Source organism: Etheostoma spectabile, chromosome 9 (genome assembly GCF_008692095.1).
Source record: "Etheostoma spectabile isolate EspeVRDwgs_2016 chromosome 9, UIUC_Espe_1.0, whole genome shotgun sequence".
NCBI classification, from domain to species: domain Eukaryota; kingdom Metazoa; phylum Chordata; class Actinopteri; order Perciformes; family Percidae; genus Etheostoma; species Etheostoma spectabile.
Window position 1 is genome coordinate 35,448,452 of NC_045741.1, and position 26,021 is coordinate 35,474,472.

Sequence of the window (26,021 nt, forward strand, 5' to 3'; positions counted from 1 at the left end):
TAGTTCATCGTTAACTAACATTTCACACTTTAATCACAATCACATACAGTACTTTTTTCAGCACGGATGCATTCGCTTATGCTCTTCCCTGTTTTGCTGTCCGGGAAGCAGTGTGAGCATAACAGGATGATCATGGAACAAAGACAATACCTGGAAAGCAAGCATAGCTGCATCTCCTTTAAACACCAATCAGAAGCTTTCTGTTTCACTAAGACTCCATCGTACTCCTCTGCCGGCCTGTCCCCCTATTACACTAAAATCCCAACTTACAGTGGGATACAGCGGTCAGCTGTGTTTTGCTTTCTCTTCATAAAAATGGTTAAGGAATGGTAGGAATGCAGGGTCAGGGAGGTGAACACGAACACAACAGCTCAAATGAGCATAATCCACTGGTCTGGTGTCTTTATTGTTTCAGTTCAAATGAAGACAGCTCGACATGTGAGATACTTGGCCACTGAATATCAACATATCATACAATCAGTGCAAGAGTTGTCCTCTAAAACTATACATTTTCTCAAAATAAAACAGCAACATTACACTCTATTTGTACATCCTGGCTTACTCATAGTTAAAGTCTTCATCAAATAGCTTAAAAACTTTATTTAGGAGGTAGAAACTTAAATTTTAAGAGGCTGATTGAAACATCTCAGCTGAGACTAAAAGACTGGCAATACCCTTAAAAACATGGCTGTCTAAGGATAATAGATTACTAAGGTACCAAAATATGATTCATTCATTGATCCATAAACTAGCATGGAGTGTTTCACAATATATTAGCTCTAATAAAATGTAACAGGCCTAAAATCCAAGAGAAACATTGTGCAGTCTTGCTTCGTACCTATTAATCTTGCTGAAAAAAAGCAGCAAGTTTCTTTATATTTTCACCCTTATAAAAGAGAAATTTGCCCAGAATGAACAAAGTTATACAGTGAGAACTGAGGTTTGAATACGTGAAAGAAAGTAACTAATTCATTGCAAAAACCATTGTAATCTCAGAGTGGGCTACTTACATTCAACTATGGGCTCTTAGAGAACAGCACATCCACAACAGAGGTGAAATGGGATGAAGATAGTGATCTGAATCTTTCCTACCGATGCTACTGGTCCTCTGGTAGGGAGACCATGGCAGCACTGATGTGTCACTGTGCAGAGTGTGGCAGAGCAGCCAGGCTGTCCTTGTTGGCCTCCAGGAAGTGACTACAAGCAGAAAACGTGCTGGAAAAGCTGGAGGAGAGGCCAGCAATGTCTGTGGAGATGTAGGGGAGGATACCCGGTGTGGCCTGGTTGTAGTAGGTGATCTGAAACAAAACACATCAGGTCACAATGTGGTGCAGTAAACCACTTCATCTTGTAATGGAGTTACTTTAGCAGATGTGAATTGTTAGTGTTAGGATGCAATAATGTGCTCATAGCAAGCACGCATGCTGAACTGTGTTCCCTTCTCATTTGGCCAACCTTGGTAACAGTGCTGGACTCTTCCCAGATTGTGAAGCCAGCAGAAAGCACCTCTCCCCGGGTGGAGTCCTCAGTGGGAGGGTGAGTGGGCAAAGTGACAGAACGCAAAGCGATCAGATATGGGTCCCTGAGAGGGACAAATAAGTATAGCATCATGAGACTTAATGAAAGAGCAAGCGGAAGGCAAAAATGCGATATCTAGTGGCATACAAATATAAAATTAGATGGAATAGGGAAATGAGGAAACACACAGGATAGTATAGAAAATACAGCAGTGAAGGTACAAACAACACATAAGACAACAGGAGCAGGGTAATTTCTAAATGTTTATTGCTTGGTGTGTTACAATACCTGGCGTCACATGGCTTTCTTCTGGATGCCAGCAAGATAAAGTCCTGGCCTTTGCCACCTTTAGTGACAGACGGTGTAACCACACGATAAAGGGTGTCATCCTCGTCTGCTTGGTTGATCACCTCACACTCCCTGCAGTGGCCACAAAGTAATGAGCATCTGATAAAACGCAAATATTAAAATAGGCGTCTCATGCTGCTGTCACTAATAAATAAGATAAATAAGTAATTCTGTAACTTCTTGAATTAATTATGTTTGCCAGTCCACATACTGTAACTGCTGCAGCATCACCGTGTGAGCTATCAATGGGTTTTGTGTGTGTGTGTGTGTGTGTGTGTGTGTGTGTGTTTGTTTTCTCCTGTTGTAAACAAATCCAATAAAAAAGACCAACAATTAGTTTTATCCTTATTCCTCTGTGCAATAGACCTCCACAGTTAATATCAATAAACCCCACTATTGCACCGGGTGCCATGTCCCATCATTACCATGAAAACAATCACTGCAGTTTTGGAGTGTATCTCATTTATACATCGTCCTCTTGACGTTAACACCTACTTAAGAACCAAATGTGTATTTATCCGTGGCTGAAAATAGTCCCTTAAAAAAACATTATATTTCATCCTGTTTCAGTAAAGTTTACTAAAAAATACAGTGCCCTGCTCTTTTCGGAGATTACTAAACCTTTAAAAAAAAAATGGAACTGTATATTTTTGACAATTGTTTTAAGGATTTACATCTTATGTAGAAACAAGTGGGTTTTGGATGTATTTTTTGTAATTTATTAACAATAAGAATAACATAGAACAACATTAGAATTATCCTTTAAGCTTATTCTGCTGTTGGATTAACTGGAAGTTGCTGATCCAGATACAGTTACTCATACTAACTCATAGTGTCGGTCCCACTCCTTTCTCCTGCTCAGGTCTGACAGTAGGTGGAACGTCTGCTCTGCCGGAACGCTGACGTGCATCTCCACCTTGAAACACAGCATGTGGTTTTCCTCCAGTGTGTACAGTCTGACCTAACAATGGAGCACATCCACAAAAAGGAGATGGGTTCTATGTTTATAAATAGGATTTATTCCTATCATAATGTGCACACAATGAGTTTGAGTGCTGTCAAAACTGCTACATTAACTGGTGGGTGCATGAGAGATTATAAATATGGTAATTATACATATTTTGAGGGTGTACTATATTCAGGTCTTATTCTCTAAATCTCTGAAAATGACTTTCGGAGCAGATGTAAGTTTGAAGTTGCAGCTTTAGACCAAGTTGTCTAACTTATTCTGCAATATTCCACATTTTAACTAAAGCAATATGGGCCTACCTCCAGGGCAGCCACTGTGACTATGCAGCTTGTCCAAAATAATACAGATCAGAATGCAATAGAATCACAACAGCTGTATCTATTTAACAAGCTTTATCTTGGATGACAATACAAACAATACTGACCTTGTTTTTCTCAAACGTTAATACCCAGTTGTTCCTGGCATCCATTAGTTTCAGTGCTGATACATTATTGTAGCTCAGGTACATCTAGAAAACAAAAGGACTGCCTGAACTTTTTAATACAGCTGCCGGCAATATCTTATACGCCTCACTAAGCATGTGTGCATCTGTTTCCCAGAAACTGCAATACCTGGTTACTTGGATCCCAGGGCACAGAGAGAGGCACTTCAGTTTGCTTGCAGGAGATAATGTATTTCCTGTAAACATGTAGGGAACGATGATTTACATTCAGGGACAAAAGTAAGACCTGAGAACCTGATCATAATTCGAAGCTGTTTGTACTTGCAATGATCCAACACATTTGGTCATCAAATAGTGGAATAAAGATTATCCTGGAGGCCGGGTATTTTACAGTTGAACAATGAACTTATTATGCTTGACAGACTCTGCACCAAAGTCTGCTCAGCTCTGATATGCTGCTCTGCCAAGTCATGTGCTGCTGCAGAGTATTGTAAACAATGGATTCTGCAGCACAGCACTGGACAAACGAAGCAATGATGACACTGGTTCTGTATTACTTCCAGTGCTTTATACTGCAACCATGCACTATGAGTGACTCATTCATACCTGACAAAGAGCCACTTTCGGCTCAAAACATACCCTTCCTAACATAATAATATCATAAATGTCGTTGAAGGTCCTATGACATGCTGCTTTTTGGATGCTTTTATATAGGCAGTGGTACCCTAATACCATATCTAAAGTCTCTTTCCCAAAATTCTGCCGTGGTGCAGAATTACAGCCACTAGAGCCAGTCCCACAATGTGCTTTCCTTAGGACGTGCCATATCTGTGTCTGTAGCTTTAAATGCTATTGAGGAGGAGAGGGAAGGGGGGAGGGTGCAAACCTTTCCTATGGGCGGGCCAAATTCTCTGGGTGGGAAAAGCAGAGAAAGTGGAGGCAACCTTTCCCCTTATGACGTCATAAAAAGAAGATTCAAGATCATCCCATCTGAGCTTTCATTTTCTCAAAGGCAGAGCAGGATACCCAGGGCTCGGTTTACACCTATCACCATTTCCAGCCACTCACTAAAAAAAGCTCATAAAGTGAAACTTTCATGCCATGGGACCTTTAAAGGAGCAGATGACGGTGTTGTGAATCTGTTGGGAGATCGCGAATACATTTTCTTTCATATGAAGCAATATTTACACTGACAATAATTTACCCATGTGCAATATCCTCTGATATATCAGTGCAAATGGTTTAAAGAGGAGATACCAACCTATCAAGGCGAATCTTCTTCCTGGCAACAGCTTCTAGATATCGTCTTTTTCCATCCTGTAAAACATGGCAAATCCCTTTGATAAAATCCTCATAAAAAGGATGCCTACTTTTTGAACTGGACACTAAAAATGATCCTTTTCTGTCTCTATACTTTATAGAAACAGAAAAAACTTTATGGACACTAACTCACCACAGGCTCAGGTCGTATCCGTGGCAGCATGCATGGCTTCCTGTCACTGTCCAGAACCTCAAAGGTCATAAAGGCACTATTTATATGGCGCAGAGGTTCTCCACCCTTGTAGGCCTCAGCACACACTCCTACCTCCATGCTAGAACACACCATGTATGCAGGCACGCGGGTTCAGAACAAAATGTGCATTTACACAGATTTACAGTATAAACACACTTGTACATGTTTCGGTTACGGAGATACATTTCAAGTCTGTTTTAGATGAGTTGACAGTGATTTGCTTCATTCTTTGTAGACTCACCTGTGCTTGAAGGAATTGTTTACAATTGCTTTCAGCACCAGTCTGTCACCAATGTGAGACGGGCCACGGAAATGGAACATGTCTATGCTCCTCAAGGTTGGGTGAGCGTGACACAAGCGACTAGATCAAAACATGTAGAAAAAAGGAAGAAGGTGTTTGCATGATGCTGTTTTTAACGTTGGTCTTATTACAAATAGCCTGAGCATACTAGCATTTGTTAGGAATTATACTACGGATATACTTATTTGTTTTCTTGCTGAGAGTTAGGTAAGAAAATCGATACAACTCACATATCTCCTGGTTAAATATGAAGCTACAGCCAGCAGCCGTTTATCTTAGCCTGGCATAAAAACTGGAAACAGAAGGAAACAGCTTGCCTGAGCGGTAACAAAACCCACCTACCAGCATCTCTATAGCTCACTATTTACCATTTTATATATCTCATTTGTTGTATCCATTCAAATACTGAAGTGTAAAAAAGACTATTTGGGGTTTTATAGGGTTTTTGTATGGGTCTATTTCTCTGCCGGGTGCAGTGACTTCCTGCAGTCTCATACGGCGTATGGTACCTACTTGACTTGTCTTGGCTTTACTCGCCTTTTCTGGTTTTCCCATCAAAAATAAAAGTACCTGGTACCTGCAAACTTTTTTTAGTATCACCTCAGTTGAGGTTCCAGGTGAGCTGAGGCAATACCAAAAGGTGACGGGAAAACCTGCAGGGTCTGATTGGTCCGAGAGAATCGTCACTATTCACTGCGTAATTGCTAGCGACAGACGGGGGGTTAGCCAGTGTTTTTTTTTTTGCCGCCTCCAGCTTCTTTTGAAACTAAATTTGTCTTCTGACAACGGCCACATGTCGAGAATCAAAAGCAACACACCTTCGACGTTCTGTGTGTGTGTGTGTGTGTGTGTGTGTGTGTGTGTGTGTGTGTGTGTGTGTGTGTGTGTGTGATTTCGTCCCTTCTCACATAACACAGAAAGCAAGCGATTGGGCATATTTCTCAAAATGTCAAATTATTCCTTTAAAGCTAGTTTAAGTCTAGCAAGAAAACTGGACAAGTAGGAACATACCTTGCTGCAATTGTAGCCACATTCTCCATCCAGGCCATGATCTGGCCCCCAAAGGTGCTGACTTGGTGGTTGGCATGCGGCGGTAGCACCAGCTCCACACTCTCCACCCGTGTCCGCTCAGCGGGCACAGCGTCCTGGTACTCCTGGCATTCTCCTGGTGAGAGCGCATAAACAAGAAGCTTTAATCAATCCAATTTTAAATGGTGCTTGTGTGCAATTGTGCTGTGTTATAAAGTTCTATGTTGACACCCTGTACCCAGTTGAGCTGTGCTGCTGCTCAGTAGGTCTGTAATGATCTCGGCATGGATGAGCCTCATCCTCCTCCGCTCCGCTGCCAGGCTGTACTCCATCTGCTCCATTTGTGTGTGAGGAAGCACCTGCTTTAGCTGCACCTATGCACACATAGCACACACAAACTCAGAGGATGTTGAACTACCTTCAGTAGAATGCATATTTTGGGTTATTGTGCCTTACCTTCCCAGCTTCAGTTCGTCTTGCGACAAAAGTAGCAAAGGCATGGCAAACCTTCCACTGCCTGTCGGTGTAAAGGTCCTCACAATTCACCAATATACCCACCTGAAATGAAAAGAATCACCACATGCATTTGATTTGTCTGACATGTAAAATGTTCACTATGCTGAAAGCAAAACCAATGCCCACCAACCTCCATACTGGATGTGAAGGCTCTGTTGACCTTTGCTATGATGTTGACGACTTGTCCCACCCTGGAGTAGACAGACAGAGAAGCTTATCTTTACTATCAACACAGAGCAGTGATGATAGTATCAACACGATCAGGACATCTCGGCTGTGAGACATAATCAGCTATCAGGCTCCTCTCCTGTGGAACCAGGTTCCAGTTTGGGTTCGGGAGGCAGACACCGTCTCCACATTTAAGAGTAGGCTTAAGACTTTCCTTTTTGATAAAGCTTATAGTTAGGGCATAGAATCGAATATTGTTAGGGAGTAGTAGTTAGTCACATAGTTTCATATAATATAACTAAAGGGAGACTTGGCATACAGCCCGATCCGGTTGGGGAGAGTTCTGGCCGACCGGGCTGGAGCTCTCTTTACCTTGTCTCTCTTGGTTTTGTTGTAATAATTGTTTTAGACAGCTGGGGACTTATTTTGATACACTAGTTAGGGCATAGAATCGAATATTGTTAGGGAGTAGTAGTTAGTCACATAGTTTTCAGATTTATCTATCATATAATCAAGAATATAATAGAACTAAAGGGAGACTTGGCATACAGCCCGATCCGGTTGGGGAGAGTTCTGGCCCGGCCGGGCTGGAGCTCTCTTTACCTCGTCTCTCTTGGTTTTGCTGTAATAGTTTTAGACAGCTGGGGACTTATTTTGATACACTGAGCTCCTCTCTCCTCTATCTTTCTATCTTTTCATTTATGTGCATCCATGTCCCAGAAATGCTTGTTACTAACCTATTTCTGGGGAGTCATTCCCCGGAGTCCTTATGTTCTTTTTTCACCAGCATGTTCCCTTGGATCAGAGAGGCTCCGAAATCAGGGTAGCAGCTGTCGCCATGGTCCCGCTACACGTTCTGTGATGCCATGTTCAACTGCTACACTGCGGTGCCCTGCTACGTCCTGCTACGTCCTGCAACGTCCTGCTACGTCCTGCTGTGCCTTGTAATGCCGCACAGCGTCCTGCTATGCCATGAACTACTACAAAGAACTTCTACAAACTACTAATTTATTCTATTTTATTGCCACTCTCATTCTAACCCCAACCGGCCCGTCAGACACCGCCTACCAAGAGCCTGGGTCTGACCGAGGTTTCTGCCTAAAAGGCAGTTTTTCCTCGCCACTGTCGCACTGTGCTTGCTCTGGAGGAAACTATTAGAACTGTTGGGTCCTTGTAAATTCTGGAGTGTGGTCTATCTGTAAAGTGTCTTGAGATAACTCTTGTTATGAATTGATACTATAAATAAAATTGAATTGAATTGAATAATAATCAGTTGGCGGTACCCATTGGCAGAGTAGCATTAGTTAATACCTTACCCTATGGTGTGTTCAAAATGGATGTCGTCAACAGATGCGGTGATACAGGAGCAACCTGCATGTCTCTCAGCTGGGAGAGGAGAGATTCCAAAATATTTGAGTAGTGCAACACAAAGTCACAAAGCATCAGCAAATCAGGCAAAGTGAAGGCTTATGAGGTGTAATTATGTGCCTCTAGATGTACAGAAAGGAAAAGGGAGAGGTTTTCTGATGTTTTTCCTACCTGACAAGCAGGCAGTGGAGTCCATCCACTTCAGTAGCTGTCCGACACTCAGCTCGCCACAGTGATTGGCGTGGCATGGTAGCACAATCTGACTCATCTTCACTTCAGTGGGGTTTCTGTACACTTCATCACTCTCCTCAATGAACAGGTCCTGCATGGTGTCTGCATATTGCCCCTCTGACGTCATAACTCGCAACTACACGGACAGGAAAACAGGAGTTGTTACAGTAAAACCAAGACACTGCCCACTTTGATTTGGACTCACAAACTTAAGTTGAATCTAATCATTACACGTGATCCAAATGTAAACCAAATGGTTACCACATCACCAACATTATACAAATATGATTAGAACCTGCGTCTCTTAACCTTTGTGTTGTTTTCCCGTTGACCCGCAACTTTATGTTGTTCTTTTTCTACACTTTTCTCAACGTTTTTGTCAGTTTTATTCAATTTTTTGTCACTTTTTATACGTTACTTTTAATTATGTTTTAGTCATTTTTTTAACAATTGTTTTGTCACTTTTTTCCGATGTTTTTGATGTTTTTTTGTCACTTTTTCAGATTTGTTTGGTCACTTTTTCAGCATTTAAAAGAATAATGTTTTTGTGGATTTTTTTTCACTGCGTTATTGTTGTTTGATTCAAAATTTGTCACTCTTTTCAACGTTCTTTTGTAAAAGTTCTGATATAGAAAGTTTTTGTAAACGGGTCAAAGAGGAGTAACCCTCCTCTTGTCCTCGGGTCAAATTTGACCCATGAAAGTCAATGAAAGTGATGCTGTCCAGACAGTTGGTTATATCAGCTGTAGACCATAGGGAGTAAAACAGGGGCAGGTTTACTGATTCCTTGGCTTCAAACCTAGAACATGTCCTGATGTATAATTACCAGTTCCAGGTTTAGAAGTGTTTCTTGGATAGCTGATGAAAATCAGATGTTTGGGATTCATTCTTGGACACTTTCATCTGACATAAACTATCCATTTTGTGGTTCAGGGGGTCAGCAACACAGCTGTTCCCACCCACATCTTACAGCAGTAACAACAAAGTGTTGAGTCAGAGGCACAACTTCCAAAAGACTGAAGTTTCCAGACTTTGTTCTGGACTCCGTTTGGACCCTTGCTGCATCATAAGACGCTTTAAAATAATCTGTAACTCAGTATGTCGTCTGAGGAATTTGTCCCCCAACCCAAGGATAAGGGGGAAAAACGGATTTATGTAATTGCAACTATATAACATGAAATGCCTCTCAGCTGTTTAAATTAAGTAATTTTTCATGCAGTGTTTTTGAAAATGTAGCATGGGACTTGTCTTATTAGAACATGTTTAATCCGCTAAATCATTAACACTATTTCAAAGCACATGCCAACTATTTTAAGGCATGCGGCTTAAATGAGGTATTCATGGAAACTATGCGTTGTTTGCCCATAACTGTCGCTCCAGTGGGGCGCGGTGGTCACCTGTCTTTCCTAAGTGTCAGGAGCTTCGGTGACCTTTAAAATGACTTCAAGTAGACTTCAAGTAAAATTAGACATACCGCAACATTCATCATTAACTTCTGTTGCATAATGATAAGAACACATGAGGCGGACTATAAATATAGAACACTGCTGTTCATTCAGCAAAACAAGTCGTAGCAGTAAACGTATGCACAACAACGTCACCCCGAAATAACCAAATAAAATGGCTTACCAAATATCCAAGTCACTGCTGATGGTGGAATGACGATAAAGACATTCAAGTGCCAATAAACCGTCGGCTACAAAACATTGACACGGCTGACTAACAGCAGCCTGCAAACCGGACCTCTTTTCATTTCCCCCCCACTCCTCAACAACTTTATAAACACACACATGCGAACACACGCTACCGCTGGAGGGAGGGAGAGAGACATAGACCGAGACAGAGACAGAGAGAGGGAGAGAGAGACCAGCCCCTGGATGTGGTTACACACGGCCACATTTTTAAGGTGGAACTGTAGTTACCTCATGTTCAGCAGGGGCTAGAGGCTGCTTAGGAACTACAATCAAATAAAACAACCATACAAACTTTTATGGATAGCTTACTAGAATGACTGTAAACAGTGTTTTTGCTTCAATAGGAATAGGGCATTTTAATTTCTTCCATACACAAGTGACTTTTGAAAAGTGAAACTCCATTAAATCTTCTTTATAATATAAAATATTAGATATATGAGCTCTTTTGAGAAGCCCTATATATCTTTTTTAATTTGCTGTGTATCTTTACATTTTCTAATTGAATGAAATGAATGAATTAAATTATTCTATCCCAAATCATCACCTTTTTCTCGTTCGGATGAAGCCAAACCTGATTGTTATATACCTATAAGTTGATATTAATGAAAAAGTCAATATAATATACAATGGCCTTTTTTTGTTTTGGAGCCAGGTTTACGGAATGATGTAATGAAATGAACACTGTTATAAATAGAATGGACTGGAGGGTCGGACGAAATAAACGTTGCCTTTAACCTCCGGAAAACAGAAAACACTTACAGGGGTCTTCTTTTATATTACAAATGTTTCGAATACACTCTTTACATTTCTTTTATTGTAGAATATTAATTTCGAAGGAAAACAAACCATTTTTGGTTAATTACTAGAATAGTTCATTAACACTTCACGGGTCCGAATCAACAGGGGAACCATTAACTAATCTTTATTAAATTACACTTATCGACATCGCAGCTATCAACGTCGAAACAGCAAACTGAAAGCACGACGAGGCAGACCTTAAGGCTAATCGCGTACTCTCATTGGCTGTGGGCTGCATCAATCAGGCCTGGCCCCGCCTCTTCGCCCCGGACCAGGCTCGGTTGAGTCGTCGGGTTGAGGAGGAGTGCGGTTGGAGTGCTAGAGGGTCGCGGCCGCGATGATCTGACAGATGAAATAGCGGAAAAAAAGGAAGAGAAGGCGGTCGTCCACCCACACAAAACATGTTCCCCAAAGGCAAAGGCACCCCGGTGCCGTCGGACGGCCAAGCACGTGAAAAGTAAGCTCAGAAACGTTTATTATTGGGTATTTTGCCTCGTAAGTTGGTCCCTCTTGCTCTCTGTTGTTCGCTGGACGGACTAGCGAGAGGCGATTTCCTCCTACCGAGAATGGAATTGAATGAACCGCCTCGTCTGCTCGCCATTCCTCCCCTGAGGTGTTTCTGCTATCTTTTTGGCGTTTTGTTCAGTTTGGTTGGGTTTTGACCGTTGGTTGTCTCATATTTTTGCGGTTATTCTGTCGAGAGCACGGAGAGCAGAAAACAATAACACCGTCTTGCTACACAGTACATTGGTTTCTCTGTTGCGCTCTGGTTAGACTCCGTTTTAATTTCCCTCAGCCCCATCAGTGCCACCAGGATACTGTACCCTAGCTAATACACAGCAGGCTGGTGGTATGCTTTATTTCATTTATTTATTTTATTTACGTTTCACAACACGACGTTAAATTAAACTGTTTCGTTAGCACTTTATTTTAGCCTTCTCATTGTAGTGAATCTTACACTGGTTTTGGCTTGGTTGCACAGTCCCCATTTAAATTTTCCAGCATTTTGGCATCGGCTGTTTGGCAGCCATTGTTCAGAGGGCCTGTGCCCGACTCTAGTCACTGAGAGTGCCCGTTGAAGAAGATTTGAATCTGCTGTTTGACGTTTATTTTTTGCCAGTTTGCCATGTTTGTTTTAAAAATTTAAACACCACATTTATTTGTTATTTTTCACTCAGGTTGGCTCTGTACGTCTATGAGTATTTGTTGCATATAGGAGCACAGAAGTCTGCACAGACCTTTTTATCAGAGGTATGTGAACATTTGGGCAAAAGTTCAGCCATACAATTATATCCTTTTTTTAATATTTAAACACTTTTACGTAAATTGTGTATATGTTCTTATTGGAGCCACAATATTAAAATGTTTTTGATTGACAGCTATAGATAATTACTGAACCCCCCCCCCCTTTCCTAGATACGATGGGAGAAAAACATAACGCTCGGAGAACCCCCTGGATTCCTACATTCCTGGTGGTGGTAAGTGATAATGTTCTCGTCTCCCTGTAAACATGTCCAGGGGTTGTTTGTGGTTTTTTGTTCGCTTCATGACCTGTCTTGTCCACAGTGTTTTCTGGGACTTGTATTGTGCTGCACCGGAGAGGAGAGAGACATGTGACCACTCCAGTGAAGCAAAAGCCTTCCATGATTACGTGAGTAGTGCTTACATGGGAACTGTTGCACATATTGCTCCGTCTTCTGCTAAAGAAGATCGCAACCTTGCTGTCAAGGCTGAGAAGTGGTGTAAATAATGGGCTTCCAACTCGCGTTGCGCAGGAGTTTTTTTGTTGTTGGACTTATCAGTGCAAAGTACTCGTAATCTCTGTTTCTCAACACTCAAGTCCTGACAATCTCCCACATTCTCCTTCAAGAATGATACAGATTCAGGTTAATGTGATGCCCTTTTAGCTTGAAGAATGATCATGATTTACTCTGAAATTGTACCTCTCTGTTTTTTTGCAATTTTCTGCTTTATTCAATATGTTTTGCACTTTTTTATGTTTATTTTGCCTACTGCACCTTTTTTATAGCTGTATTTAACTACCTAATGCAATTTGGGACAGTATCTTTTTTTTTATTTTCTTCTCCTGAATTTACGATCGGTCATCTTGCCCTGTCGGTGGGTCGAATGATGCGTCCAACAGTGAGCTTTATAGGCTTCTGGGAAAATGATGCTGATATCAGCATGTTCTGAGTCAGACCTGCGAGCGCACTCCCCCTATCCATGCCACGCTCAAGCTCCTTGCTTCAGCTGTGAAGACAAAAAAGAAACTGCTGTGTTTTCGGCACAACTTCCAAGACTTTGAACCTCCAGCTGCCCTGATGTGTGCTAGTTCAAGTATTGAAACATACTATCTCGCAGTGACATAACCCTAATGAGTCTGAAACTGAAGAACTGTAAAGGCAGTCTCAGATCTAAAATCTATTAAATATCGCTTTGGACAAAGCCATCATTTGGTAGCACATTGCTCCTCTTATGATAGCACTTCCATATTTGCATGGTGTGGGTGTTTTGCATTGTGATAATTATGCCATTTTAGACAGTGCTGCATCCCCCCCCCACACACACACACACTTTGAGTCAGCATTCAAAAAGAGCCTCAAGAAGATCAAAAAAAGTGCAAACTGCTGGTCACTGCCTTCTGCTGTTCAAGCACAGCCAAGGAAAAGACATTAAAGGTTACAGAGTCCCCTCAAGATGATGGAGACAAAGCCCAGTTTGTATGTAGTTTGTTGATGTATCTGACAGGAAGGGGTTAAAACGGAGATGTTGGTCCTGCTCTTGGCAGATAGGGTTGTCAGGGTAACAGGCCTCCTGATCTAGCAGGTGACCTGGGAGCCAAGAGAGAGGCTACAGCGTTGTTCTGCCCTTTTCAATAACCACATTCCTTATTATTCTCATACAGATAAATGAGTGCATTAATGAACAGAGCATGGGCATTGATTGCAATGTCTTTGGATGTTTTTGTATTGTGTGATTGTATCTTAAATTGTACAAGTGTCACAGATGTCAGAACTCTGCATCTGTTTTAGGGGGGGGGAATGGTATTGTGTTATAATGAGGAGACATCCTACGACTGATTGGAAAGATTAAACAACACAAAAGCTAGATTGCAGCTCGTGGTGGACTGAGACAATTTTCATAACATGAAAAACATTAAGCAAATGAGGGAACAGTGAATCGTCAGTTTGGGAGGTGTGCTGCTGCTGTGGCAGGGAGCTTTGAGAGTTCTTGTGCAGTTAGCTTTTCCCGACATCTTGTGGTTGCCCTTCCCTCTGACATGGGTTCACCTTGTGTTCATATGTGGATGTTGGGGTCAGGCAAATGTGTGTGTGTGTGCGTGTGTGTGCGTGCGTGTGCGTGCGTGGACAGTACATGTCCTTGGACCCTAGCTTTTGTCTAGGTGTGGGGGAGGTGAGTGCTGCTCTGTTAGCTCGCACGCTCGTAAAGCCCTGGCGTATTCACGCTGGGCTTGACGAACGCTCCCCGAGGGGCCCCGTCACCATGGCGTCAGTGGCTGATTGATGGCTGTCACGGAGCTGAGGGGCAGATTGGAAAAAGGAAAGGGGAGTGGCATTGTGGCATATGCCCAGCATCCACCACCACAGAGGAGCTGAGGGAATAAAAAGAGGAAGGGGGTGGGTGGAAAGAGAGGAAAGAGATGAGAAGTGGAAGGGACCAGAGAGAGATGAGAAGTGGAAGGGACCTGCTAGAAGTAACGAGAGAGGGAGAGAGAGAGAATCCAGTTAGGATCCAGAGTGGGTTTTATTATGTTGATTGATGGTTAAACATTTACAAGCTAAACATAGGAGCTGGTTTCTTTTGAGCGTTGCTTCCAGTGGAAGAAGTGAGGCTGTTAAGAGCACGCTAGGTCAGAGGCCGGCGGATGCGTGGTCTGCCCCCCACATATTGTACTCCTTTTTAGTCTTTTGTTTTGTGTATTGCTCTGTGTTTAGTGTATATCATTGCTTTTTCACAGTTACCTCGGTTAAACTCTTGTTCATCCTCATCCTGCTCTCTCACTCTCCTTTCTCTGCCCCATATGTTCCCTTCTCTCTATGTTTTTGGAAAAAAAGCACAAGCACAACCACCACCACTCTTGCCCTTTTGTAACCTCTTTCAGTGATTCAAGAGTTCAGGGGAAATTTGTCCGGCTGGGATTGCTTGTGTACATGCTGAATCATGATGGGTGGGGGGTAGTCTGGCTGAAAAGAAGTCCCCTGGGAAGTTGTATGGAAGGCCCCAGACAAGAGCCTCATAGCCCGGGGCAGGGCTGAGACATCTGCCCCTTTCCTGTACCAGAGAGTCTATGGACAGACCGAAAGCAGCAGCAGTCTGTTTGGAACAGTCCAGCAAGCACAGCTGTGTGCTTTAGTAAGACATGACACGATCTAACATAACATGCCTAGAAACCCACCATGCACGTTGTTTCTGACTTCTACAAAGCTATGCAGATTGTTGACGTTTTATGACTCAATACCTTAAATGCAGCTGTGTTTTACTTCATTATTATTTTGCAGGCCTCATTCCAGGAATGGGCTACTTAAGGGTAGAGGAACAAAAAAACAACCACAGTTAGTGTTTCACTGTAAAGGCACCAGGCAGTGTGGTTGTATGGACATTTATATACCATTCTAGTATTAGACCAGCCATAAACTGTGATGAACCTTTACTACACGGAGTGACTTCTTCCTCCAGTTGCATCTGGAATGTTTTTGTTGTTGTTTGATGTTTTTTCTGAAGTTGAACTACTTTTATATGCTATTTGCATGTTATCAGAGTGAGGATGGATATCTTTAGACACAAGCTTTAAATAATACGCTCATTGAGCAGGCCGCCACTACTAAATGTATATAACGTAAACATTGAAATTATTAGGCAATGGCGGAAGCTTTATGGTAAATGCGATAGGGTGCAAGGCAAAAAGTTTATTTGACGACATAGACTTTACGGAGTTCAGAATCAGGAACGTCTCGAGAAGCGTCTGAAACTAAAGCTCGATGTTATAAGGCCAAGGGGGACCTGATCACAAAACTTGCATCTAAACATTCTCATCAAAACTTGTTACTCTTCTTGCAACTTGTTTTACTGGTTTCCCAGTTCATGGCATTGTCCCTGACTCAAACTCAGTGCTTTTTAGTTCCTGTCAGAAACCACAACACAGTGTATAATAGTATAAGACAGTAAAATAGTAGTGATAACATGAGCTCTAGCTAGTATCCTTCCCAAAGTACTTCATTGAGTTCTAAATATTACTACCCAAAATACTTTTTTTTTTTCTCCTTCCTAGTCAGTACTAATGATGACTTCATTCTTGTAGGATTTGCATAGGGATGACTTGCCTGGGCAGTTCAATTCCTGCAAAAACAGGTAGTGCTTTATTTATGCAGATGATTTGGTTATATTTTGATCCAGGCAGTGCTGGACTTCCTACCCAATACGGTGCTGACTTTGACAGCAGATTAAATGCCAAAAAGATACATATTCATTAATAATTTGATACCAGATGGTGTTATTGTGTGTAGGTTTTATTTCGCTAGCCATGTGATGTCGGCAAGTATGTTCCATCATGTCAGGCAGAGATAAGAAACCTATTGAATAAATGTGTATGGATAAGTTGAAAATCATACATATTGATATACTGGTAAAATCCTACCCAAGGGGGGGGGGGGGGGTGGGGGTGTGTGGTGTGGTGTGTGTGTGTGTGTGTGTGTGTGTGTGTGTGTGTGTGGTGTGTGTGTGTGTGTGTGTGTGGTGTGTGTGTGTGGTGTTGTGTGTGTGGTGTTGTGTGGTTTGAAATGCATTCAGTGTTCTAAAATAAAGGAAGTACATTGGAGACAAATTAATAACTTGGGAGAAAAGTACAAACTGTCATCACTGAGCGATGACTGTTTCTTGTACCTTTGGTAGAAAGCAACACAGACCAGTCAGGTCACTAAACACGTACGTGTTGCTTGCACCTTAGTGGGACTAAGTTTCATAGTTTTCTGGGTATGTGAGCCATTTTTAAAAGAAAATCCAAAGCTTTTTAGTAGGTCCTCAGCAGGCTGTGAATTAGACTGAGTCATGGCAGGTCTAGAAGTATGCATTGTGTGACACATCTGCATCGTAATTTAAAGAGTGGAAGTTAATTTAACGTTGAATCTTAGTTCAAATGTATTCACGCAGATTTACCAAATTCTGAGAGCAATCATTTGTACTTGAACGGGCTGGGTGAGTGTAACTGGTCAAGATGGACAAGGACATACGTGGAGTGCAAATGTGGTCCGCGGATTAACTGAAATCTGCTGGAAATGTCTTCTCCTACACATGTATAGCAGTACATTTCAGTAAAGAAGCTGGATTTAGATGCTCTCTGGGTCTGTGTCCCAGTGGTGGTTGGGCCTGATGAGATGTGACTTCTCTCTGTGGTCTCACTTCTCTCCCTGCTGAGGTATTTCACAGTGACCCTGCAGTGGCAGCCTGAGCAGATATAATTAGGGAGGGAGCAGTCGATACCAAGGAGTGTGTTGGCTATTGCCCAGTGATGTCTGTAGAGCTTTGTGTGTGTGTGTGTGGGTGCTGCTACATCCATCCTTGTAGTAGTCATTGCTTGTTTGCGTACATCTACAGTATAATGTGAGTGAGCTGTGCATTAAGAAATAGGACTTACGGAGCTTCTCCTGTTCTGTAGCTGTTCTTTGGAATCTAAACCCCACAGCTCTAGAGACATTAGCCCATCTCAGATTGCCTCAGCTACAGGGAAGAAAAACTCAGTCAATTAGGAGTGTGCGACCGAAGCAAATGGCACATTAGTGAATTAGGGCGGCGGTTTGAGCAGGAAATCGGCTCAGCAAGCCCCTGCTGTGTAGCAGCACTTTGAATGCACTGACTCAGTGAATCCCACTGATACTTATCTGATCCGGGATCAGCAGGACACAGACGCCTCAAAAAGGACCCCCAGACCAACAAATGATGCAGGTCTAAACAATCCATGATGGTACTCTCGTTTCTTTCTCTTTCTTAGATGCGTTAGGGTGCGTTAAATAATGTTTTAAACAGCAATAGCATGGAACGTAACCTTACTTAATTCACAAGACTGGACAAGGGTCAAGAAGACTGGTCACATTAACTCATTCAGATTGACAACCACCACAGATTTAGCTGAGTTAGAACCTCCTATCCCTCAGATGTGCTCCTCCTGTGGCCAGCTGTGCCGAGAACCGCTGTCATGAAGGGATAAAATAGATCACCAACAATAACATTTTTTTCTGCATGTTAAAGTTCAACAAAGGTACTGAGATTGCAGTTTGTCTTAACTAGTCTACCTATGGTGTGCGACAATTGTAATGTTTCTGTTTTGGGTCTTCTTTTTTTCTTAGAGTGCAGCAGCAGCCCCCAGTCCTGTGATGGGAGGAATGCCCCCTGGTGAGGGCATGCCAGGTGGACCCATGCCACCCGGCTTTTTCCAGGTCAGCCAATCACCACACTGATGCTGTCTGTCTGTTACTGTTAGGAGTACAATTATGTAGACTCCAGCCCCACTTTGCTGTTTTCGCTTGATAAAGCACTTCACAGTAAATTATCAGAATTGTCATAAGTTGGTATCCTTTGGATGGCCAAATTATTTAATGGACTGGTCATTTTGCTGGGTGCACTTCTGCAGACTCCCGCTCTTTAAAATGCTGTCAGGGTTTTGTATATCTGATGAAGATGTCTGTCTCCACATTTGTGTCTGTCTTTTTGTTTTGCTCCACTCTGCTCAGTGAGCATGTAGAAAACATCATAGACGTTGTGTCTGCCTGGGCCCCGCCAGTGCTGTAAACAGGCAGGCGTGGCCTGGCCATTTTCCCTAATGGAGAAATCGAAAGGTGCAGCACCTACTGTAAATCAATATCTTGTGAGGATAAACTCTTGGCAGGCAACTGTGTGGAACAGACTCTTAAGAGGTGACATACAATTGCAGTGTTGCTCTGCCTCCACTAGACCAATCTCAAACCCACCAGCTTATTATGTACTGGAAGCCACAAAGGCGTGACTCATTTGATGATGTTAATATCAGGAAAGACATTTTCACATAGACACACTAATACTTTCCATATCAGAATCCATTGGAGGAGGCTCAATTAGACCCCTCACTCTCTGTCTGATCAGCAACATTAGCGACACAGTGCCGGTGTTTAGTGTTGTTATAAAGCTAATTGCATGGAGCTTAATTGACACTGGCAATTCAGGGAAATTGGCACTGATAACATGCTGCATGCAGCAGGCTTCTTGATGACTTGATTGACAGGCAAAAGAGCACACATCTCCATCTCTCGGTCTCTTTTCTCTCACGCAAGGCTTTCTCTCACTCAAGGCCAAGTCATTTGCTTGCTCTTTTCTGCTCAGTTTTTTTTTTTTTTACTTGGAAATCAGCGTTTTATTTTTTGTACATTTTTGCGCCACACTTTGTTTTTTTTGCACTCCAACTGTCCTCTGCCCGGCAGTAACCCGGCTTCTCTCTCTGCCCCTCTTTTGTCACTTCTGCTATTTGCTCCCTCTTTCTCTCTTCGCCTTATCCTCCCCTCTCTCCCTCCTTCCTTGCCTCTTTATTTTGTGCGATGCCACAGGGTCCTCCTGGTCCCCAAGGCTCTCCTCACCCTCAGCCTCCTCCCCCTAACAGTATGATGGGACCTCACAGTCAGGTAACGCTCCCCCTTTCTCTCCTTTTTTTCTGTTTTTGCTTTCTGCGGTCATTTGGGAACGCTGGTTCTCCATGCTGATGATTCATGCTTTGGCATTCGTCTCAGCTTTATGCTTTATGCTGCTTTCAATATTTTTGCAAAAACAAGCTGTTGAGATTTTCAATAGTACTGCTACATTTTGAGAGATGTTTGTCACTTGTTAATTGAAATCTCATGGAGCAATGTTGTTTCTGTTGTAGTCCTTCATGTCTCCTCGCTTCGCTGGAGGCCCAAGAGGTCCCCCCATCAGGATGGCAAACCAGGTAGATCTCTCTCTCTCTCTCTCTCTCTCACACACACACACACACACACACACACACACACCTGCCGTTTCACTGAGTCTTTGTTTTTAATCCTTGACAGCCCCCAGGCGGTGGACCGGGTCCACATCCCATGCTCCCCAACATGGACCCAACACGGCCACAAGGTGCAACCCAGTACTGTTTTTACTTCAACTACAGTGGTGTGAAAAAGTGTTTGCCCCCTTCCTCATTTCCTGTTCCTTTGCATGTTTGTCACACTTAGGTGTTTTGGAACATCAAACCAATTTAAACAATAGTCAAGGACAACACAAGTAAACACAAAATGCAATTTGTAAATGAAGGTGTTATTATTAAAGGTGAAAAAAATCCAAACCCATCATGGCCCTGTGTGAAAAAGTGATTGCCCCCTAAACCTAATAACTGGTTGGGCCACCCTTAGCAGCAACAACTGCAACCAAGCGTTTGCGATAACGTGCAATGAGGCTTTTACAGCGTCCTGGAGGAACTTTGGCCCACTCATCTTTGCAGAATTGTCCTAATTCAGTTACATTAGAGGGTTTTCGAGCATGAACGGCCTTTTAAGGTCATACCACAACATCTCAATAGGATTCAGGTCAGGACTTTGGCTAGGCCACTCCAAAGTCTTCATTTTGTTTTTTCTTCAGCCATTCGGTGGTGGACTTGCTGGTGTGTTTAGGATCATTGTCCTGCTGCAGAACCCAAGTTCGTTTCAGCTTGAATACACGAACAGATGGTCGGACATTCTCCTTCAGGATCTCTTGGTAGACAGCAGAATTCATAGTTCCTTTTATCACGCCAAGTCTTCCAGGTCCTGAAGCAGCAAAACAGCCCCAGACCATCACACTACCACCACCATATTTTACTGTTGGTATAATGCTCTTTTTATGAAATGCAGTGTTCCTTCTACGCCAGATATACTTGGACACACACCTTCCAAAGAGTTCCACTTTTGCCTCATAGGTCCACAGAATGTTGTCCCAAAAGTCTTGGGGATCATCAAGATGTGTTGTGGAGAAATTAAGACGAGCTTTGATGTTCTTTTTGCTCAGCAGTGGTTTTCTCCTTGGAACTCTGCCATGCAGGCCATTTATGCCCAGTCTTTTCCTGATGGTGGAGGCATGAACGCTGACCTTAACTGAGGCAAGTGAGGCTTGCAGTTCTTTGGACGTTGTTGTGGGGTCTTTTGTGACCTCTTGGATGAGTCGTCGCTGCGCTCTTGGGGTAATTTTGGGCGGCCGGCCACTCCTGGGAAGGTTCACCACTGTTCCATGTCTTCGCCATTTTTGGATAATGGCTCTCACTGTGGTTCGCTGGATTCCCAAAGCTTTGGAAATGGCTTTATAACCCTTTCCAGACTGATAGATCTCAATTACTTTCTTTCTCAATTGTTCCTGAATTTTTTTGGGTCTCGGCATGATGTGTAGCTTTTAAGGATCTTCTGGTGGACCTTACTGTGTCAAGCAGCTCCTATTTAAGTGATGCATTGATTGTGAACAGGTGTGGCAATAATCAGGCCTGGGTGTGGCTAGAGAAATTGAACTCAGGTGTGGACAACCACAGTTATAGTATGTTTTAACAAGGGGGGCAATCACTTTTTCACACAGGGCCATGATGGTTTGGATTTTTTTTCACCTTTAATAATAAACACCTTCATTTACAAATTGCATTTTGTCTTTACTTGTGTTGTCCTTGACTATTGTTTAAATTGGTTTGATGTTCCGAAACACTTAAGTGTGACAAACATGCAAAGGAACAGGAAATGAGGAAGGGGGCAAACACTTTTTCACACCACTGTAAATACTGCACCTGCAGTAGAGAAATTATTCCCTGGCTTATGACTTCATATAAATTTCCTTTTTCCTTCCAGGCCATCCCAACTTGGGGCCAATGCAGAGAATGAGCGGCCCTCGAGGCATGGGACCTATGGGGCCTGGCCCTCAGGTAGACTCATTAAATAATATCACTGCTGCCTTGATGACACAGTAGTCATTGGTCTTCTTTACAAGACTGGTTTGTAGACTCGTTTGTAAAAAAGGTTTTGTGAATTTTGTACCAACCAAAGTTATGTTGATGGTATGCATTAAATCTCTTCTCTTATTACGGCCCCCAGTGGTTTAAAATCAATGTTCACAGACAAAGTATGATTCTTGTTTGTCTTCTCAGAACTTTGGTGGTGGGATGAGGCCTCCACACAATGCCATGGGTCCTGGTATGCCAGGAGTAAACATGTGAGACTTTTTTAAATTTGTAAATATATTCTCTCACAAGTATTTCTACCTAAATTCTAATTATCTATCTAAAATGAATATTGGTCGTACTATCTAGGGGTCCAGGGAATGGTCGGCCATGGCCCAATCCCAACAATGCCAACTCTGTGAGTACTAATGCACAAACATGAAAAATGCTGGTTCAGATTGCAGTCAGATCTCCTCTCAGAGCTGCTGAGGTCTAATGTGCTCCAGGGTTCTAGTCTGGGATGTAATTGTAGTATTATGTGTCAGGGTTTCCACAGACAGTTGGACAGACCGCCATAATGATATTAGGATGATCAAATGATGAATGATGACATTTTGAGGTATAGAACGGGTTTGCACTCACCCATTTCTGGTCTGTAATGTTTTTGGTTTCAGATGCCTTACTCATCACCCTCTCCTGGTGCATATGGGGTGAGAACACATTTCAACTCACACATACCATGAATTTCAGCTTGGGAAAATACAATTTTAAAGACAGCTTTACATGTAAATGTTTATATGTTGTTTGTACATAGGGTGCTTCTGGAGGTGGCGGCCCCCCGGGAACTCCCATCATGCCCAGCCCTGCAGGTTAGTGCTTCCCCGACCATAAGCTGTTAATCATTACCCTTTTTGTGCACTTTTGGCCCTTTTAATATCATTGCACCTTTTTTAACCAAACAACTTGGTGACATTTGTACCCCAATAAACCGGGCCCCGGCAACCGAAACAATTAAGTTCGTTTCAGTTCTCTTCTTTAATTTTGAATTGGGACAAATGATAAAGTAAAGTATATTTGTACAGTTGCATACTTTGAAGACGGAGATTTCAAAAATATTTTTATCCACAAAAACCAATTTTATCCTTTTGCATGAGCCCCATCCTTCTGTTAAAAAAGATTTTGTTAAAAAAACTAAGGGGCAGGGGGAATTAAGGGGGGGGGGAATTAGTAAAAAATGGTTTAAGAGGACAAAATTAAGGGGAATTACAGTGGTTTGCAAGCTCCCTGGTGGGTTTGAAATGCTTGCTGTCATCCGTCCCAAAAAGCTTTCGCTGGGGGAGTAGACTATATGAATTTTTTTTAGGAGTTTCAGGGCGTCGGAGTCTCTATTTTTGGTGGAGTCCCCCCCCTTCCGCTTTTTGTGTGGCTTTAAATTCGGGCGTTTGGGGAAAATCCCCCGAGTAGAAAACCCAAAATCAAAAAAATTTTTTTTTACATTTTTTTGGGGGGTAAATTCGTCACACATCAAAAGCCCTTTTTAAATTCCCAAAAACCCCCTGAGGTATTGAAGGCAACCATTGCGCCGGGGCCAGCGCCCCCAAACGACTGTGATTTGGTTTAAAGGAAAAACCAATAAAAAAGATTTTTCCCCCCCCGAAAGGGGGGATAGCCAGACCTTCCTCCGCAGCGCTGCAATGCGAGACTAGTGGGATAGTGACATTTGATCTGGTCCACACATCCATGTTGCTGGGCAAATAAATTAAATCTTTTTTGGGAGTTGAAACAGATTCTACTCTTACATGTATGTAACCCCTGTAAAGTACAATAGGCTTACAAACAATCTTTATTTTTTCTAAGACTACGTTTACATGTGGCCGGCTATTTTCATGGACAGACATTTCAACCTTTCCGGTTTCAAAAATAACATTGTGCACAGCTGTCAGTTTTCAAAAAGGTGTTCAGTTACACACACCCGTGTATAAATGCTGTCAAGAGCATGCCAAACCTGTAGGAGGCAGTGTAAAGAGAAGCTCTAATCCACGCTAGCCAATCAGAATCCTGAAAATAGCAACAACAGCAACAAATCACTTCCTCTCTCTTTTCTCCTTCACTTCCTCGGCCCCTTAAACCTCCATTTGTCTTAATTTACATGCAAACATGCAAGCATGCAAACGAAGATTTCCAAACTCTCCACTCTGGCCAAAGGTTTTAGAAAGACTTGTTTTAAGAGGAAAATTCTCTGTTTGCATGGGGGGGAAAAAAGGCACAAACAAAGGTAAATGTCTCCGTTTGTCAAAATAACATGTACGCTTAAACAGGGTCTAAACCTAATTACTGAAGTTCTTCTGCTGATTGATGATAAACTTACTGAACCTGGTTTGAAATTAAATTTGACTTATTAATTCCACCAAATTGCATTGTATGATCCAGTCCTATATCTTTCTCACAGTTAGATATAGGATGTAGAATCTAGTAGCTTTCAGACAGATCCCGAGCCCCTGCGTACCGTGGTGAAGGGGGAAAAAACATTGGACATCATTTTCTTGAGTTGCACTATACACCCAGGAATATTTAGAAAAGATTTCTTTCGAAACAGAACAAATGCTCTTGTTATACTGGTTCTGTTTGTGTGTTGTTTGATACTGCAGGCTACTGTTTCAGTCACTCTCTTGGAGCTGAAACAGGGAAGTTTCAGTTGAAAGAGGGACTGAAGTTCACAGTAATAGAAATAAGTTAATGCACGGTCTAGTAACGAAGTTCCTCCTTATTTTTAGTCACTATTATTTTGAACCTCAATGCCAACTGTGTTGTCGAGATGTGGTGAGTGAGTCCATGCTGTCTGGTTTCCCCTCCAGTTCCCTATGGGCCCCGGCTCTGACGGACCCCTGGGAGCCATGGCTGGGATGGAACCACACCACATGAACGGGTCACTAGGTAACACCATTCGCTACAATAATTACACTTACTAACAAAACACAGAAATGTTTGGGTTGCATTGAATGATTTCAGAATATACTATGTCCACTAAGCCACGTGGTAGTTCAGTAGAGGGCAATAGAATATATTTCAGGAAGACCCACTGCATAAATGTGGCTTTCTTATGGTCATAGAATACAAACATTGTCTCATTGGTTTTCATATTGTTTCATTCTTAGGCTCTGGAGATTTGGATGGAATGAACAAGGTAAATATTCTATATTATTATTATTATTATTATTATTCTATAGTCTTATTAAGTAATATAAGTTTTTGCATTTTGAGCTTAATCATAAAGTAATTTATTTATTTTTTATTTGTGGTCTTTTTGTTTCTAGAATTCCCCAAACAATTTAAGTGGCATTAGCAATCCTCCTGGGACCCCAAGGGATGACGGGGAGCTGAGTGGAAACTTCCTCCACTCCTTTCAGAGCGAGAACGTGAGTGTCCCTTCTTGCCAGTTTGTCTCCTCAGCTAATATCATTGGACTGTTGGTGACTGTAATATTAATAGCCACAGTCACAGCATATTCACACCAGTGACGATAGCAGCAGCATGGAGAGCTAGCTGGGCATCGGACCAAGGAGAACATGCTAGGGAAGAGGTGTGCGTGGATGTGTGTTTAAATCTTCTCTTCTGTATGCCTCCACAGTACTCTCCAACCATGACGATGAGTGTGTGACCTCCCCTCCACCCCACCCAACATTATTTGCCATCATTCCGAGGATCTGAACTCACTTTAGGACAAGGCCAAACACATCAGCACCGAATCAGGGACAGGCGCCATTTTGGTTCCACTCTAACGCCAGAATGCTGATCGGAGAAAAAACTAAATGGCTGGCGACTACTGCTCCTTGCTCTAAATGAAGGACAATTTCTCCATTTATCACAACCCCAAGTGTGACAAAACCAGCTACTGAAATGCATACATGACACGTTTTATGTTCCTTGCAGAGTCCCCATATCCCTTTCAGTCCCCTCAACTCTAAAGCAAAGAGAGAGAAAAAAAAAAAGGTTGACGTTTACCTCCTTGTACTTTTTAATTATGCTTTGTGGTGCAAGATGTGCAGGAAATGTCTCCGCTTTTGTCACTTAAAACACTGGAGAGTGTGCATATGCATTGTGAGCTTGGAAAGTCTTTGTCTCGTCATTTTACTTATCGCCATGCATTCTGTGTCACAAAAGTCAGTTGACATAGGACTCA

At 42.4% G+C, this 26,021-nt stretch overlaps 2 protein-coding genes across 3 annotated transcripts; one reads left to right on the forward strand and one right to left on the reverse strand.

The window, feature by feature from the left end:
* Positions 1–385: 385 nt before the first annotated feature.
* On the reverse strand, positions 386–10,250 carry acot11b (acyl-CoA thioesterase 11b). 2 transcript variants are annotated; one of them, XM_032526423.1, is made up of 16 exons: positions 10,034–10,250; positions 8,345–8,540; positions 8,122–8,191; positions 6,768–6,828; positions 6,578–6,679; positions 6,360–6,495; positions 6,104–6,257; positions 5,033–5,152; positions 4,732–4,870; positions 4,540–4,595; positions 3,448–3,514; positions 3,261–3,344; positions 2,694–2,827; positions 1,807–1,938; positions 1,456–1,582; positions 386–1,298 (listed from the first exon to the last, which is right to left on the reverse strand). In XM_032526423.1, the coding sequence occupies exons 2-16, from the start codon at positions 8,529–8,531 to the stop codon at positions 1,140–1,142; spliced, it is 1,728 nt and encodes a 575-aa protein (XP_032382314.1). In that variant the 5' UTR covers positions 8,532–8,540; positions 10,034–10,250; the 3' UTR covers positions 386–1,139. The 2 variants fall into 2 exon arrangements, with proteins under 2 accessions (XP_032382314.1, XP_032382315.1); XM_032526424.1 differs by lacking the exon at positions 1,456–1,582.
* Positions 10,251–11,131: 881 nt separating this feature from the next.
* Positions 11,132–25,814, forward strand: LOC116695797 (single-stranded DNA-binding protein 3). Its single transcript, XM_074783870.1, is given in 19 exon segments — positions 11,132–11,353; positions 12,075–12,147; positions 12,313–12,374; positions 12,463–12,547; positions 18,258–18,347; positions 19,488–19,562; positions 19,802–19,864; positions 19,965–20,028; positions 21,753–21,826; positions 22,049–22,113; positions 22,211–22,259; positions 22,516–22,551; positions 22,656–22,710; positions 22,794–22,826; positions 22,828–22,853; positions 24,697–24,775; positions 24,997–25,025; positions 25,156–25,257; positions 25,470–25,814. Coding segments are annotated over 19 exon segments (1,146 nt in total). The 5' UTR covers positions 11,132–11,297; the 3' UTR covers positions 25,500–25,814.
* The last annotated feature ends 207 nt before the right edge of the window (positions 25,815–26,021 follow it).